Below are 16,685 nucleotides of genomic sequence, written 5' to 3'. Positions count from 1 at the left end.
GCAGGGGCCAGGCCCTGGGGGAGCTTGAATCATATCTTGTGGGTGTCAGGAGCCAGTGAGGGATTATATTCAAGAGAATGGCATCTGGGAACATTCACTCTGGGCCACTGCTAGAAGGGGTGGAAGCAGGTGAGGCCAGGAGACCACTAACAATGCTGCCAGCACTCAGATGAGAGCTCGTGGGATGTGAGGATGAGGGAACGATGGGAGAGCGGTCCAGGAGACCAAAGGGACAGAGCGCCGTGGCCCGCTGGATGCCCTCCATGGGAGCTGTTGAGGTTCACCTTGGAATGGCACAGGGCTGGACGCAGGCTGAATTTCTCTTCCTCTAGCCAGCATGCTCTAATGAGATTTGAGGCGCAGCACATGATGAAAGGAGTGTCTGTTGGGATATACGGGGTCAATGTGGAAAGGCTCTGCAGAAGGACAAAATGGCCAGCTGAGAGGAACAGGGTACCTCCACCCTCACTGTCCTGCTTTTGCCCTGGGGCTGTCTACCATCCTCCTTCCTTTCCCCCCTTGCTCTGGGACCTGTAACCAGGGTACCCATGGCTTACTCTACCCCATGCCCCATCCCAGGGTAGGAAAGGTTAGGGCTCCTTCTCACTGGGTTGCCAGCTCTTCAGCATCCCAGGGCATTTCTGCCAAGGATGATGTACAGTATTATGCTAAACCAGCTTTACAGACAGCCCCTTAAAATGCAAGCCTCTGTCTGTGATGGATGGAGAACATCCAGTTGTTCAGCCAACCACGTACGGTTTGTTGCAAACCTGCAAGAACCACACATGGGCATCTTGTTAGGCCCGTTATGCCAAGGACCCCATAAATAAATAGCAGAGTATGTCTTGGTGCATCAGGGCTGGAGTATGGAAATAGAGGCACTGCATAAATAATACATGTTTACAAGGTAAATACATCAGTACGTTAGCGTGTGCAGCCATAACCAAACCACCCCACGTAACAACCACGATAAGCTCCAGGGTCTACCATGTGATTGGCTTCCATCCATCAGTGTGCATCCGGATTCAAAACGACCGCTGAAGGGAGGGGTCCTCCTGCACACTGACCTTGAGGCCTTGGAATTGAGGCGAGTGGTGAGATTGCAGGTGGGCACCCTGACACACAGCTTTGCTGCCGAGGTGTGAAACCTACCACGGCCATGTGTTCCTGCAGATGTCTTAAGGTCTGCCGCCAAGCAGCAGGCTGATTAGCACCAAGGTGCAGGATGCGATGGGTTGCACCTACAGGAAGACGGCCGGCTGGGGGAAACGGATTTTCTCATTATGCAGATTGGCTCAGACTTAGGAGGGAGCCAGTGGATCGACTTTCCAAGTTTAAGTGACTCTCACCAGAGCCCTGTAACTTTCAGCCTTTCACCCTGAAGGTTGGGCTGGGTTTTCAGAAAGTCAGTTTCCCATCTCCGCCACCCCTTTTTCAGCCCTGAACCCCACTGGGCATCTGGAGCTCCGAAGAGGCAGCCGAGAGAATGGCCGCTGGAGTGGGTGCCCCTCCCCTCGGTTGTAATGGCACAATGCTGGATTTCAGTATTTTAAATGAAAAATATATGCAGTTAGCTGTGCACTGACAATGTCCTTGAGGATTTGACAGTGAGATTTTCCAGCAGTTGGTCTTCGTTAGGATCCTGGCGGTGTTTAATAAGGCAGTCGAACTGCTGGCACCTTGGGTTCCTGTTTGTTCTCCGAGGGCTCTGGGGCTGCTGCGGTAAGCACATCGACCAGAGCTGATCATTACAAGGGCGTACGCCACCATGAATAAAAATGTCACACGTTTTCCCATCTCACAGCGGTACAGAATGTCAGTCCTGTCAAACACACGTTGCGGGGAGCTGTGTGCAGTCCGTACAAATTGGAGAGCTGCATTCCCCCCCAGCCTTCTGATATTCTTCATTTGAAGCTGAAGAAAAACAGTTGTTAACCTATTAGCTAGGATTTTAAACTCTGCTGAGGCGGTGGAGGGCTAGACTTTGACACAGATAGAAATGTATGCCAGGGTCCAGGAATTTTAAAAACAGGTTCTCCATCCATTTGTTCTGAGGGAAGGGAAAAAAAAAAAAAAAAAACCTCTGTCTGGCGAACCTGACTGTCTGTCTTTAACAGACACTGGGGAAATTTGGGGATATTTCACATCTAAGCTTCCCACCTTTGCATTCTCCTCGAAAAGTCTCTTGCTCTTCAGGGTGGCCTTGGGCTCAACCTGTTAGACCAGGATATCTCTAGGTTGGGAGTTTTTCCTGATCAGAAACATTGCCAGCCTTGTGGACAGTGAGACTCAGTGATAGGATGACAACTAGTTGGTCCACGTTAGTCAAATGCTGGGCAACGGCCTTACTGACCATTTGAGGCTAGTCCCACAGTCTTGGGTGAGCATTTAACTTTGCACTCACCGTGTGCAGGCCTTGTGCCTAGAGCCCAGGATCCAGATGTGACCAGGATCCAGATGTGACCAAGATGCCACAGCACTCTCGAGGAACCCCTCGTCTTTAGGGGAGGGACAGAAGAAAGAAGCCAGGCTCTATCCAGCCAGGAAGAGAGGGGTAGCTTCCAGGGAAGGGACGGAGGCTTGAGGGATGAGCTGAATCCACCAGGTAGGCAGGTGCAGGAAGGGCACCCAGGACAAGCACGTGCGTTGTGAAGGGCTGTGGCACATGAGTGGCTGGGCAGGTCTTTGCAGGGCTGGAAAAATGGGCTGCTTGTGGTGGGGTGGAATATGGGGTGGGTGGGCCAGGGACTGGGTCTCGAATAGCCTGCCGAGAACCGTCTGAAGGACATGACCAGCTCCCCGGGCTGCGGGTGGACTGGGGCAGGGGGAGCTGGTGGCAGGGAGAGCAGCGCGGAAGCTGTCGTAATCACCAGACTCCCTTTCCGGAAGATGCTATGCGATCCTATCCATACTACTGCAAAATCGGGAGAAGATCTTTATTTTAATTTCCTAGTGGTAGTACTGCTTGGGGTGGACACCATTCCAGAGATGATAAATTAGCCTTGGTTTTGCTGAGCTGGCCCCAGCCCTTAAACGCACCGAGCAAACCCTCCCCAAGTCAGGACACAGGCCTGGTGAAGTGTAGGCGGCTGCAAAGACAAACCTTTCTGTGTGGTCAGAATGGACTTAGCAAGACAAAAAACTCAAGAGGATATTGGGGGGAAGAACTCCCCAGGGAGAGGGAAGCGCCCTCCCCCCCCATTCTCAAGGGGTTAAGATTCAGCATCTTCCTTCTGCCGTTTGTGTACCGGGTCTGATGGAAGGAGTGTGGGCTTCTTTGGGGTCAGACTTACCTGGGTCTGGAGCCTGGTTTGGCCACCTGTTAGCAGTGAGGCGTGGGCAAGTCACTGAGCCATGCAGACTCAGTTTCTTCATCTGCCAAATGGGGATTTTACCTTCTCTGCAGGGTTGTTGGGATCATTAGAGACCTTACAGGTAGAGTTTCTAGTACAGAACCTGGAACATAGCAAGTGCCTCAAAACAGCCCCCCTGCCTCTGTCAGGGGGGGATTCTCTCTCCTAACATCTGGAAGCCCCTCCTGGCATCCCCAACCTCCTGGGAATGTCACCCAGGCACCCTTGATGGCATCCCAGATGGCTGCCCCCATGTAGGTAGCAGTGAAGCCCCCGCGTCCTGTTTCTGTCTGGGCAGAGAATGGCACGCGTCAGCAAGGCTCCCTGCCCCTGCCCAGCCACGGCCCGCATCTGCTGCCTGACCTCGGGCCGCCAATGGGATGCCACCTATTCAGACCGAGCAGCTGCACCTGACTAAAAACAAAGGGCTCCCCTCCCCCGCCCCACTGCTGGCCCCCTCCCTCCCCCGCCTCTGTCCCCCAAGCGGCCTGGGGTCACCCGGCCCCCTCGCAGCCTTCCCTCACAGCTGCCTCGCTGCTTTTGTTCAGCATGTGAACTTCCCCATCAGCCGAGCTCCTTGCACGGGAAGTAATCAGGGATCTTGACAAGGCTTCAAACCACAAATGCCACTACAAATTAACCAGCACCACTACAAAATACTACTCCTGTCAACATCGGGGAAGAATGCACTGCTCTCAGGACCAGGAGGAGCCGCCTCTCAGCTCAGCTCTCACTCGCCGCAGAGTGCCGGGGCCCAGCAGAGAGAATGGCCTCACAAGGTGACTTGCTGGGGCGGCTGAGTCCCCGGCAGCCCCTCTCCAGAGACGACAGCAGGTGCTACAGCTTTTCTTCGAGGGCCACCTTCAGCCCCCAGCACCCCTGCAGAGGGTGCCTCAGGACAGCGAGTTGCAGACACGTGGGAACCTCCCCCCGGAGTCCGACAACCAGCTTCCTAACGTATTGTGTGAATTGGGGCCGGAGGGATTATGGAAGGGCTTCTATGCAGAGTTTTAGGACTGACTGAGATATACTGGGTAGCACCTGGCCCGTTGAGGGTGCTCCAGGATGAGGCCCCTCCCAGCCTCCCTTTCCCATGAAGAAGCACCTTGTCATCGTGTACGAGCAGGATGGAAACTTCTTCCTCAGCTCTGATGCAGAGGTCCATCCTGTGCAGTGTCTTTCCATGAGCATCCCTCCCAGATTAGAGCCTGGAGCTGAGAGTTACCTCTGCAGATAGCTGCAGGGCCCGAGGACCCCAGGGTCCCCTGTGGGGGCCCAGGGCCTGCCCAGTGCTGTTGGCACAGAGCGAGTGCTGTAGGACACCAGCGCTCAGTCTTCTCCAGCATCCTTGCTGACACTCTGAAGCGAAGGCAAGCATTTGATCCTCCCCAACAAGCAGGATCAGCTCTATCAAGTGTGGACGAGAGGATTCAAGATAATGACAGGAGTTGGGGGACAGGCGAGAGCTGTGCCCGAGTGAGCTGGTTGGGCATTTCAAAGGAGACACTCCACACAAATATAGCTTCAATACACTCCTTTTTGGAGGCCTATCAAAAGAAGCCCTCTTTTATTTTCATACCTTGCATAATAGCGGCTCTCCCTTCCCGAGGAGTAGAGGAGCCTTGCTCTCAGCCCAGAGGCCTTTTGTAAAGCCACAGAAAGCTTTGTCTTCCTCTCCCAACCAGGGCCATTTCATGCACAGGTCAGAGCATTGATGTGGCTACTAGCCAGGAAAATTAACCAGGTGAACTCTTCCCTCATTAAACAGTAACAGGGTTTAATTGTGAATTTTCTCTTTCACCCTCTCCATTCCTGGAAGCATATCTGGTTGGGCACATCCCTGGCACAGAGAAGCCCCCAGCATCTACCCAGCCTCCCCTTTGGGGATGCCAGAGCCCCTTCCAGGTGAGCTAGATGGGAGTCTGACAGAAAAGGGACAGTTCAGAACACCATTCAGACCCAAAGGACCTGAGACCCCCTTTGAGGCTGACCTTGGAGGCCACCGTTCTCATGCCTCCAGCTGCCATGGGGCACGCCGCACCTTCTCTGGCCCTCAGAAAGGGTCACGGCGGGGGCTCTGGCTGCCACCTCAAGCAGGTTGCCTCCCCACCCCAAGCTTTGCACGCATAGACCTCGGCCTTCAATGAAGCTGCTTGATCCCTGAGGCCTCGGGCATCTCCGATCTTCTGCCCCCTTCCCCACACCACCGGTCCCCGCTTGGGGTCTGGCCTGTCCGCCCACTGACTTTGACATTTCACCTTCTGTGTGGCCTTAGGTAGCGCCTGTTTGCCCTCCCTGAGTCTGCTCTACCAGCTGTGAAAACGGGAGGCTGATTCTGACCTTAAAGGGATGTTAAAGGGATAGTCCAAGGTGTGTCCTCCATGGGGACTGAGGAAATCTGTGCACCGGTTCCCAAACAGCGGGCCCCTCCCAAATCCATCACAGGACTCCTGCCCTAGTGCGCAATTAACTTGAGACAAGCTCTTTGACCCTCTTCCGAAGGCCTGTCATCCACCGCTCGGTGTGACCCTGGGCAAGTCTTTGCCTCCCCTCACCTGTGAAATGGAATAATGACCCTCATTCCCGGGACAGCAAATGCGCTGGTTAGGTGTTAGAACACAGCGGGCCACCAGAGCTTCAGTTCTGCCCACCTCGCAGGCTGCCCCCGCTTCACTCTCTGCCCCAAGTCCGCGCCTGGCAGTGAAGCATTTTCCACCCTGCAGCCCTGTGTAGGGCGCCCACTCATCCATGCCACCCAGGTAATTAAGTTGCTATTCCAACACGGCTTCCCCTCCTGACCTTTTGGAAACAATGTGTTTTGCTGCATCAACAAATTAACTGCAAATCAGATGCTGTCCTCATAAATGTGGGTTTCATATCCAATGAGCATACTCACCTGGCCCACATGGCTGACAGATATAAACGCCGAGGGTCAGGCAGAGACCATCAGAGGCCAAAAGAGTTCCTCTCCTCTCTGGGACTTCCATGTCAATCACACTTTGGAGCTTACCCTCTCATGTTCACATCTCCCAGCAGTTACACGCCAGCTGGCGAGTTGACAACATGGAGGTCTGGGCAGGCCCCCTTGGCCGGAAGGGAGTGTCTGTCCTTAGGAGCCCACCCATCCTCCTCCCATCCATCTTTGACACCAAGGCCTCTGATATGTCCCTCCCTGCCTAAATCCCTCCCACTGCGCTCAGTAGGAAATCCACACTTCTCAGGCTGACGTTCAAGGCCTTGTATTACGTGACCCCACTCACCCACCCACCCACCAGCCGTTCCTCCTGGCCTGACGCATCCTCATATTCACCCTCACTTGGTTTTGTTGGATCACTGGGGTTCCCATCTCATGCACCTAAATTCCATACCACTCCCATCGGGTAGAAGAGCCCCTCCTTGGCACCTCCACAGACCTCAGCACCCCTCTTCCCACCTGTATTATAACCCCACCATCAGAGTGGGAGCCCTTTGAGGGCAGGACTGGGTCTTATTCACTGGTGTGCCCCTTGCCTGTACAAAGTATACTGCATTGTTTGTTGAATGAATCAACACGTGAATCTCCTTTGGAAAGCACTGGAAAGAGATGCTCAAATAAGGAGGGAAGGGGAGGATGTCAGTCATTCTCTCACCAGCCTTTTCTCTTAAGGCACAGGTCTCCTTTTTTTTTTAATTTATTTATTTATTTATTTATTTATTTATTTATGGCTGTGTTGGGTCTTTGTTTCTGTGCGAGGGCTTTCTCTAGTTGTGGCAAGCGGGGGCCACTCTTCATCGCGGTGCGCGGGCCTCTCACTATCGCGGCCTCTCTTGTTGCGGAGCACAGGCTCCAGACGCGCAGGCTCAGTAATTGTGGCTCACAGGCCCAGTTGCTCCGCGGCATGTGGGATCTTCCCAGACCAGGGCTCGAACCCATGTCCCCTGCATTGGCAGACAGATTCTCAACCACTGCGCCACCAGGGAAGCCCGGCACACATCTCTTAACAACACTGTCCAACTTCGGAAGGGATAAGGGTTAGAAAAACCGAATCAGAAATGATTCCAGATGACTTTGGAAGTTTTGGTTGACAAGGATAGCACAATGGACTAAGGATACCTGCTTGTTTTAGTTCCTGCTACTAGCTCTGTGACCTCATACTAGTCACTTAACCTCTCTGGGCCTCCTGTTTCTTGCCTCTATTGCAGGGAAATAACCCTCCTCTAACTTGCCTCACCAGGGAATGTGAGGCTCAAAGGAAAGAAGGGAAGTAGAAATGCTTTGAAAGGAAAACGCATCATGTAAATAGAAGAGATTAGTAAAATCCAGTCCCTTTCAACAGCGCCTTGCTCACAGCACACTGCCTTGAAAAACCAAGGTCCTCACATTCACAGGACTCTTCTGGGGAGACTGATGGGTTTAAGGGAAGGACGGAGGATTGGATGGTCTCGTTTCATCAGCAGATTGCCAGACCAGAGCCTCCCACAGCTGTAATGCACTCGTGTAGCACCCTCACACCAGTGCTTGTGACTCAGGAGTTATTTCCATTTTACAGAAGAGTTAACTGAGGCTTAGATTAAATAACTTGCCAAATGGCAGAGCCAGTATTGAACTCAACTAGAAAATGACAGAACCAAGACATGCACGTGAGTCTTTCCACCCAAAGTATGTTTCTTGGGGTTTTAGCCCAAATGCTCTTTGTACTCTAAGAAAGGTATTTTTCCGTGATGTGGGTCAAATTCCATTAGACCATACACTCCTTAAGGACAGACTGTGTCTTAGTCTCCTGAATCCCCAGGCCCTGGCCCCAGGTAGTTTTTCCATCACTATGCATGGGAGAGTGAATCTGCTTCCCGACTACACGTGACCTTCAGGAAGGCAGGTGCCAGCACCCCCATCCCTCCTGCCACAGCTCAGCTCAGGAAGTGCCAGATGAACTGTTGAACAGAACTCTTCTTAGCCAAAGATTGCCAAAGGCCCAGCCTTTTTGAACTCGCTTAAGAATCAGCAGTCAGTGTATCTAGGGTACTGAGGATCACATGTGACATGATTTCTCTGCAAAAGTGCCCAGACCTCTTGATTTCTCAGCTCCAAGGCTCTTCTGGTTTTGCCTCCTCTTCCTCCAGCAGTGGGAGGAGCCCTGGGTTGGCAGTCAGGCGGCCTGGGAGCAGGTCACTTTCCCCCGCTCCAGTCTGTCTCCTTGTCTGTGGAAGGATAAGCTCCTGGCACCAGAGCCGTGGGAAGAGACAGACAAGCGCGCACTGGCCCTAGCCCTCAGGGAGTGTGGTCGAGGGTGGGGACCCCGGCTCACGGAAATGACTTTCACTGTGTCTGGCTGGCTCCGCAGTCGTGTCGGACCTCACCCTGTTACAGCCCCACGTTCAGTTACTCCCTGATTCAGCTTGCCCAGCACTGGAGCCACGTTCTAGAAAACGGTATGTTGAGTTGATTCTCCCCTAGCTTCTCCCTTCACCCCCTCCTCCCGCCAAGTCACCACCACCCCACCTTATGGGCTGTTCTAACTGTCCCCAGAGTACTCAGCTCTCCCCAACCTGTGTCCCCCACTGTCATGCCACCCAGCATATTTGGGAAACTGCAACCACCATGACCCAACAGCCCTACTACTTCCTCCCCTCCAAGAAGCAGAAGCTTCTTAGCAGCGCATCCACTGTGTGCCTTGCCCTGAGGGAGCTGCTGTGATATACCCGGCATCCCTGCAGTGGGTCCTCACGGCCACACTCAGGACATTTGTACCACGTTACCATTTCTTGGTGTCTATAAATTCCCCTGGTTTACTAGCTTCTAGGTTAGGTGTGGTCAAGAGGCTGCTTTCCTCCCACCGTTTATAAATTCAGTTGCAAAAGAACTAGCACTTCCTGATGACAATCAAAGCAAAATAAATTAATCACAGAATCTAGAGAACTAACATGTGTTGAGTTTCTACATGTGCCAGGAAGCTTCAGCCAAAAATCTTTGCTGAGTACCTATTTAGCCAGTACCATACTAGATAAACAGAGAAATGAGATGAGTGAGCTGATAATTACAACCTTTGTGCTGTGAATACATGGGGAGCAGAGCACCTGACCCATGCTCCTCAGGGAAGGGCAGGGAGGGCCTCCTGGGGGAGGCAGTGCTTGAGCCAGACAGTGAAGGACAAATAAGAGGCACCAAGAGTGAGACAAAAGGAGATGCAAGGTGTTTCAAGAACACCTGAGGGACTCCCGTGGTGGCACAGTGGTTAAGAATCCGCCTGCCAATGCAGGGGACACGGGTTCGAGCCCTGGTCCAGGAAGATCCCACATGCCGCAGAGCAACTAAGCCCATGCGCCACAACTACTGAGCCTGCGCTCTAGAGCCCGCGAGCCACAACTACTGAGCCCACGCACCACAACTACTGAGGCCCGCACGCTCTAGGGCTCGTGTGCTGCAACTACTGAAGCCCTTGCGCCTAGAGCCCGTGCTCTGCAACAAGAGAAGCCACCACAGTGAGAAGCCCGCGCGCCGCAACGAAGAGTAGCCCCCGCTCGCCGCAACTAGAGAAAGCCCGCGCGCAGCAACGAAGACCCATTGCAGCCAAAAGTAAAAAAAAATAAAAAACTTAAAAAGACACCTGAGCTTTCAGGGAGAGCAAGGGGCTGAGCGGGGCGGGGTTGGTGGGGGAGATGCACCAGAGATGAGATTGCAGAGGCTTATGGGTGGGGCCCAGAATCCGGAGGGCTCTGAGCACTTCAATTAACATTTTCCAGGGGATATTAACAGGTGTTATAGGGGAAGTGAGTCTATATTCAAATAAATGTGGGAAACAGGACTTTTACCAAAAAAAAAAAGGAGTTAATAGTGTTTTGCCTGTTCACGGTAGGGTGTTTTATTGCAAGGGTTGGCAGCCTTTGCTGTGCTAACCAGCCCTGTGAATCCCCAAATGGAGCAAGACACAGCACTTCCCAGACTTGTCTGGCTGGGGAACCCCCTTTTCTTCTTTCATACAATGCATCTCCCAGGATGGTTTCTCAGAAGACACCTTGGGAGATGCCGGCCTTCCACTGAGATGCTTTAGGCTAGCAAATGACATAATTGGGCGTGTATTTTTTTAAGCCCACTCTGGAATAAGCATGGAAGATAGATTGGGAAGGGGAGAGGCTGGAGGCAGGGAAACCTGATAATGGTGATAGTTGCTGGCGTCTACGGGCTAAAGATCTTGGCGAGCATCTTCTCACTGAAACTTCCTAACAGCCCCCTTGGGTAGGTAGTGCCATTACCTGCATTTACAAATGAGGAAAGTAAGACTTGATGGTTAAATCTTGGGCCACAGGATGAGTGGAGGGATGGGGTTCAGTCTGAGATTGGCTGACCCCAGAGGTGACCTCCTGAACGCTGCCACCCCCGCCAGCAGGGACAGAAATGCAGGTCAGAGGTGACTAGTGGTGAGGGCTCTGGGGCTAGAGAAGGAGGTCACCCAGAAGCAGAGTGGCCGAGGACACGGGAAGCTGAGGGTGATGGGGGAAGTGGGGGTTGTGTGTGAGAGTCAGGGGGTTGGGACGAGGGCAGCAGCCTATGCACTTGTGGGTGGCCATGCTCATCTCGTTGGGTGGCATCCTAACCCCAGATAGCCTCCAACTGAAGAAGGGTCACCGAGCACGGGTTGGCCTGCACTCCTAACAGCACAGGATCTGGGAAGCCAGACTTTATTTCCATCCATATATGCTCTCGATGTGCCATGAGGGACCCCAATTCTCCACCAAGTCTGTCGGCAAGTTTTCTCCATAGGCCACTCTGACAGGCCCTGTGCTGACACCAGGGATCCAGGGACGCCTGAAACATGGCCCCTCTCTCCGGGAGTCGGTTGTAGAGAATGAGTTCTGAGGCAAGTTTACTACCTGGAGGACCACTCCAACCAAGTGAAGCTCTGAAGTGCTGTCCACGAGAAACCTAACAGGAGCCACACATGCAAGTCACATATGGAATTCCAAATGTTTTAGTAACTGCGTTAAAAAAGTAAAAAGAAACAGATGAGATTAATTTTAATAATATATTTAACTGAAATATCCAAAACATTTTCATTTCAACATATAATCAATATAAAAAAATATTGAGATATTTTACATTCTCTTTTCAAACTAAGTCTCTGAAATCCAGCGTGCATTTTACACTTACAGCGCATCTTATTTTGGACTCGCCACGTGTGGCCATTGGCTCCTGTAGTGGGCGGTGCAGGTCTGGACTTTGTGGCGTACTGATGGACCTCTGTGAACCGCGAGGTTGATGGAGGAACCAACTGGAAGCCTCCCAGGGCTCACCGAGTGTCTGTGACCTTGATCTAGTGTGGACCTTTACTCTCCTTACTCTGTCTGCCCATCCGCCCCACTGTCCAGGGCATCTAGGTGGGCAGGCCATTGACAGAACAAAGCTTGACTTTCGAGATAAAGGGTTTGAGGAGCGAGCTAAGAGGTCTGTGCTCTATTGATTTTTATTCAAGTCCTGAGTTCAAAAATCAAGCATTTTGTGCAAATTTTATTTGTTCATCAGACATTTACTGAGCAGATATTTTTTCCCGAGGCACAGGGATGAATCCCTTAAGGAAATGAACATTTGAAGGAGAATGGGGGGTGGGGAGGGGAAGATACGTGGTGGTAGTGAGCGGTAAGTCAGAGCACTGAAGGCAGCATCTGACCTGGGCGAATTCTTGAAGGACAAGTAAAGGTTTGCCAGGCAGATCAGGATGAGGTTGGTCATTCCACCTGCTGGGCAGGCAGGAAGCAGGCATGAGAGCCTCAGGCCATTCGAGGGTCTGCTGGTGAGCACAGGTTGGGAGGGGTCTGGGTGGGGCACGGCAGAACCCAGGTCTTGGAGAATTTGGAATGCCAGCCCAGGGCCTTGTTGAACGGTGGCCCCAGGACAGGCGGGGACAGCAGAGGTCTCGAAGCTGGGGTGTGGCAGGGTCACATTGCATTTTAGAAGATCCCCCTTGGCCTGTGTGGAGAATGGCTGAGGAGATCCAGGTGGGGGCCCTGTTGGGAGGTGATTACAGTGATCCAGGCTCGAAGTGGAGAGGAGGGCCTCAGACATGGGATGTGCAGGAGCCGGTGACCAGCCGAGGGAGCAGGAGGCGTCGAGGATGGCCCTTGGGCTCCCGCTTGGGTGGCTGAATGCTTGGAGCCGTGTGTGGAAATGCATCAAACCATCTTCGTGTGTACTGATTCCTTGAGTTTCCGCTTTAATGCAGCCACAGAGACTCCATCCCACTCGCCCGCCGCCTCCCAAGATACAGCGCTCGAGGCCCGTGAGTAGCCGGTGGTACTACCCTCCCGCCTAACACTGCCTGAGCCATCTCCCCGCCTGACTAAACCTCGGGGGTCTGAACTCAGCTGCCTTGCCAAAGAAAACCATGAAGTGGGTTATTCAGCTTCCCTCTGTGTGGCATGTCCCTGGACTTGCATTTTCTGGGCTTCTCTCTCCTTTTTCTGAATCAGTTTGGTGACTCGCAGGTCAGAGCTGTAGGCAGCAGGGTCGCTGTGTGGTGTGCTTGCCGTGTGTGCATCGTTTGAGCGCATCTCCTGGGTTGAGCCACGTTGCTAGCCAATGAGCTTTAAAGGCTGCAGCTGCCTCTTCCTCACAAAGGAAGCAGAAATCTGGCAGCAGGGGTCTGTTCCGCCAGATCTCGGTTTGCAGATGCATTTGATATCCCTTCCTGGGGGGTGGAGGCTACGCCCAGAGAATATTGAGCCAGCTCAGATGGAGACCGGGTTGCCTCATCTCCTGGGCCTCACTTGGGGCTCCACCTTCCCAAGCGAAGCTCCAAGTAAGGGCAGAAAAGCAGGATGAGATGTGATAAACCCACCAACACCTGGGATTGGGTGGGCAAGGGAAAGAGACCCATCTGTGTTTTCTCAAGAGAAATACCTTGGGAACATATGGGGTGTGGGTCCCATGTTTAGCATCAGTGAAGTCCTTTTCCTTGTGGGCTCAGACTTTGGTCATGCTGAGAGGCCTGATAACTTTAGCAGGTTCCCTTAAAGTGGGAAGGAAACTTGCCGGGACCATTGAGTGAGGGCTGTTTACCAAGAGAAGAGTCTCTCTGTTTCTTGTTCAAAGCGGCCACCACTCTTGCAGTCAAGCAAAAGCAGCCCTCAGAGTTCCCCACGAACCGGAGTCCCAGCCCCTCCCGCCCTCCCCACTGCGGTGTCCGCATCCATCTCGAAAGGTGTGGCGGCCCAGGGGTGCAGGTGACTAGGCTGAACTGCATCTGTTTCTCTTTTTTTTTAATTTAAGAGTTTATTTGAGCAAAAATTGATTCGAATCGGGCAGCACCAAACCGGAAGTGGTTAGGAGCGCCCTCGAACTGTGTCTGTTTTGAATCCTAGGCGCACGTACCCAGCATCGGTTGGGTGGCCGCTCTCTGCGCGGATATTGGAAAGTTCTGTGGCACTGTTTCCCTTCCCTTCCCTACCGCATGCGGGAGTTAGAGGGCTGGGGTGGAGGCGGCCGTGACACTGCAGTTCCAACCACGTGTGACAGATCCATCCTGTACCCCAGTCAAACCGTGATCAGCACTGCTGTCGAGGGGCTGGAATGTTTCTGCCCACCGGAAGGAAGTCACAAACGGCAAAAAGAAACCACTTTGGGGGACAGGAAGCCAACTTCTGGGTCAAAGCTTGTGTGATTTAGTGAGAATTTCAGTACAGTCATTAGCAACATGGCTTTGGGGAGTAGACAGAGCCAGGCTTGAGACCAAAGTTGTGTGACTCTGGGCAGGTCCTGAAGCTCTCTGAGCCTCTGTCCTCTCTCTCTAATACACCCTCATTCATGGAGGATTTTGTGAGCATGATATAGATGACATTTGTAAAGCACCTAGCACAGTGCCTGGCACACAGTAGCAGTTCTTACTCTACTTAACAGGTTTCTAAATCTTACAGCTTCTAAGGAATGACCCAGTTTCTTAATAACCATCATTCACCTAGGATTTTCATAGTCGGCAAATCATTCTTGGCCACCTCAACCCAGCTGAGCCTCACAGTAACTCTATGAAGTAGGCATTGCCTCCACCTGTTTTAGAGATGAGAAAACCAAAGCCCAGTAACTTAACCCAAGTCCCTCAACTACATAAAGGGGTCACCAGACTCTAGAACCCATGGTCTTTTCAGCATACCAAGCTCCCCAGACCCTTCATCTCCATTTCCACAGAGTACAAAGGACTGGGGCAGAGCCTTCAGGTGAGAAAAAATTCATCAGCAGCCGGCTGGGCTTCCTGTGGAATCTCTATGGCAGTGTTAGATCCTGGCAGGCATGCAGAGGTGAGGAGAACTGATATTTACTGAGCACCTTTTGTGTGCCTAGACTGTGCTCCTTTGTCCTTACAACAGCCTGGAGGAGGCAGATGCTGTTTCCCCAAATGGCAGCTGAGACCACAGAGATGATAAGAGGCCACGCTGGCCTTTGAGCCCAGGCCTGCCTCTCTGCCCTGCCTCTCCCCACTCCTCACCAAGCAGCCTCTCCCAAGCCAAAGTCATCCAGAGGGTAGCTCTCAGAAGTCCTTGGAGAGACCTAGGATCCAAGACAGTGAGGGAATCTCTTAGAAAGTGTGATCCAGGGCAGGATTGCTCCCCTTGGAAGAACTCAGGTACTAGAGACAGCTACTGTGGGCTCCACATTGTGTCACCAGTGTGGGGACTCGTACAGATTGGGGGGCGAGGGGGCTGGAATTCAGCCACATCCGTTGGCGACTGAGGACTTGGGAAGGCAAATATTGCCCTGAGCAAAGCCTGAGCAGCAGCTGCCTCTGCCACCGCCCTGGTGCAGGAGGTGACCAGCCTGGCACACGGGGCTGCACCCGCCTTGGGTTATGAGACTTTGAAGAGGCAGGTACCTAGCAGAACTGATTCTCCTGGGCCTGGAAGTCAGAGAGGCCTGTCCTGGTTTGAATCACAGCTTGGACACTTCTTGACTGTGTGATGTTAGGCCAGATGCATACCTTCTCTGAGCCTTAGTTTCACGATCTGTAGAATGGCTTGCTACACCTTCCTGGTGGGGTGTGAGGTCATATATGTGTAGCACCTAGCACAGTCCCTGGCAAGAGGTGGGTACATGTACCCCAGTTCTGCCAACCCAAACACCTTCTGCCAAGCAGGGTCACTATGGGACTAATTTGGGAGCCGTAGAAGTTTTGTGCTTTCTTGGCCTTGCGTTCCCCAGTGCCCCAGGGTCTGTTCACTCCGAGTGCATTCATGCAAGCATTTCCAATGGGCACCACTGCACACTAGGGGTGAACCTGGGGCACATGGGCTATGGAAACCCTCAAGGGCCTCGAAGAAGATGGCCTGACAAGCTCCCATGTCAGGAGCCACTGGCCCATAGCCACACTTTGCCGGGTCACTTAGCTGCAGACATTCTGGGCAGAAGTGTGGCCATCGGCCCAGGGTAGTGGGAGCCTGGGGGCTAGCCATTCAGCCTTTCTGGAAGGAGCTTTGTAGCCTGGCACCTGTGGCTGGAGTTCAGATGTGACCAGAGGATTTAGATTTTCTTTTTAAAAAGAAGAAAAAGGAAAAAAGCAGAAGAAAGCCTTGCCAGTGTCTGGTGGGCTCAGGGGAGTGGGCCGGGGCGTGCAGGGGAGAGGCAGGCTGTGGTCGGCTGCATGTGAAGCGCTCTATAAGCTCTGTATTTATTATTTCTTGCTCACCATTAAAATCAAATGTACTCGGTGCTTTTGTATTCAATACACATTTAACCCTGCCGACTTAGATTTCTCAGGTTTTAAATCCAGTGGGGAATTGGCTGGTTTCCCAACTTTCCCCTCAAGTCCCCCTTGAACAGAGCTCCAAATCCCTGTTTAGCATTTTCTCCCCCAGCGCTGCTGGGATCCTAGCACTGGTGGGGCCGGTCGTAGTTGTGTGTGCATGTGGTTTCTTCCCTCATCCCCAGCCCCCGCCCTTCCTAAGCACCCCGGAAAGACGGATGTGATCGCTGAAATATGACAGGCCAGTTGTCTGTATCGTCTTGTGATTCAGGCTTAATTAAACCATTTTGTCTGTGTGTGTCTGTGCCTGGTTACGGCTCTAGCTGTACGTCTGCGGCTGTGTGTGTGTGTGTGTGTGTGTGTGTATGTGTGTGTGTGTGTGTGTGAGAGAGAGAGAGAGAGATTTGTGCATGTGCCTTCTCCTCCTGTGTGTGCCTCTGTGAGTGTGTATTTGTGAAACTGGGTATGTTGGTATCTCGAGGCCTGTGCGTGTCTCTGGGTGGTTGTCTGTCCATGAGTACAATTTTGTGTCTGCTGTTTTGTGTCTGCTTTGTCCACACCAGTCAGATGTGTGTGTGACTCTGGGTGTGTCTGCAGCCACGCGGGTGACTGTCTCTGGGTCCGCCGTGCC

The 16,685-nt window shown here is 52.8% G+C and overlaps 1 protein-coding gene across 11 annotated transcripts in view; it reads left to right on the top strand.

Moving 5' to 3' along the window:
* The window catches only part of DENND1A (DENN domain containing 1A), a 531,128-nt gene that overhangs the window by 490,752 nt on the left and 23,691 nt on the right, over positions 1–16,685 (top strand). For 5 of the 11 annotated variants that reach the window (XM_082403252.1, XM_082403251.1, XM_082403250.1 and 2 more), the window contains one exon: positions 12,548–12,604. The exons of the other annotated variants lie outside the window; for them this stretch is intronic. In XM_082403252.1, coding sequence (XP_082259378.1) covers positions 12,548–12,604 — 57 coding nt within the window. The remainder of the gene's footprint in view (positions 1–12,547; positions 12,605–16,685) is intronic. 11 annotated transcript variants of the gene reach the window in all.

This window comes from Balaenoptera borealis (genome assembly GCF_965194805.1).
Source record: "Balaenoptera borealis genome assembly, chromosome: 8".
NCBI classification, from domain to species: Eukaryota; Metazoa; Chordata; class Mammalia; order Artiodactyla; family Balaenopteridae; genus Balaenoptera; species Balaenoptera borealis.
The sequence above is the reverse complement of the archived record's forward strand: the minus strand, read 5'-3'. Positions and strand labels throughout refer to the sequence as shown.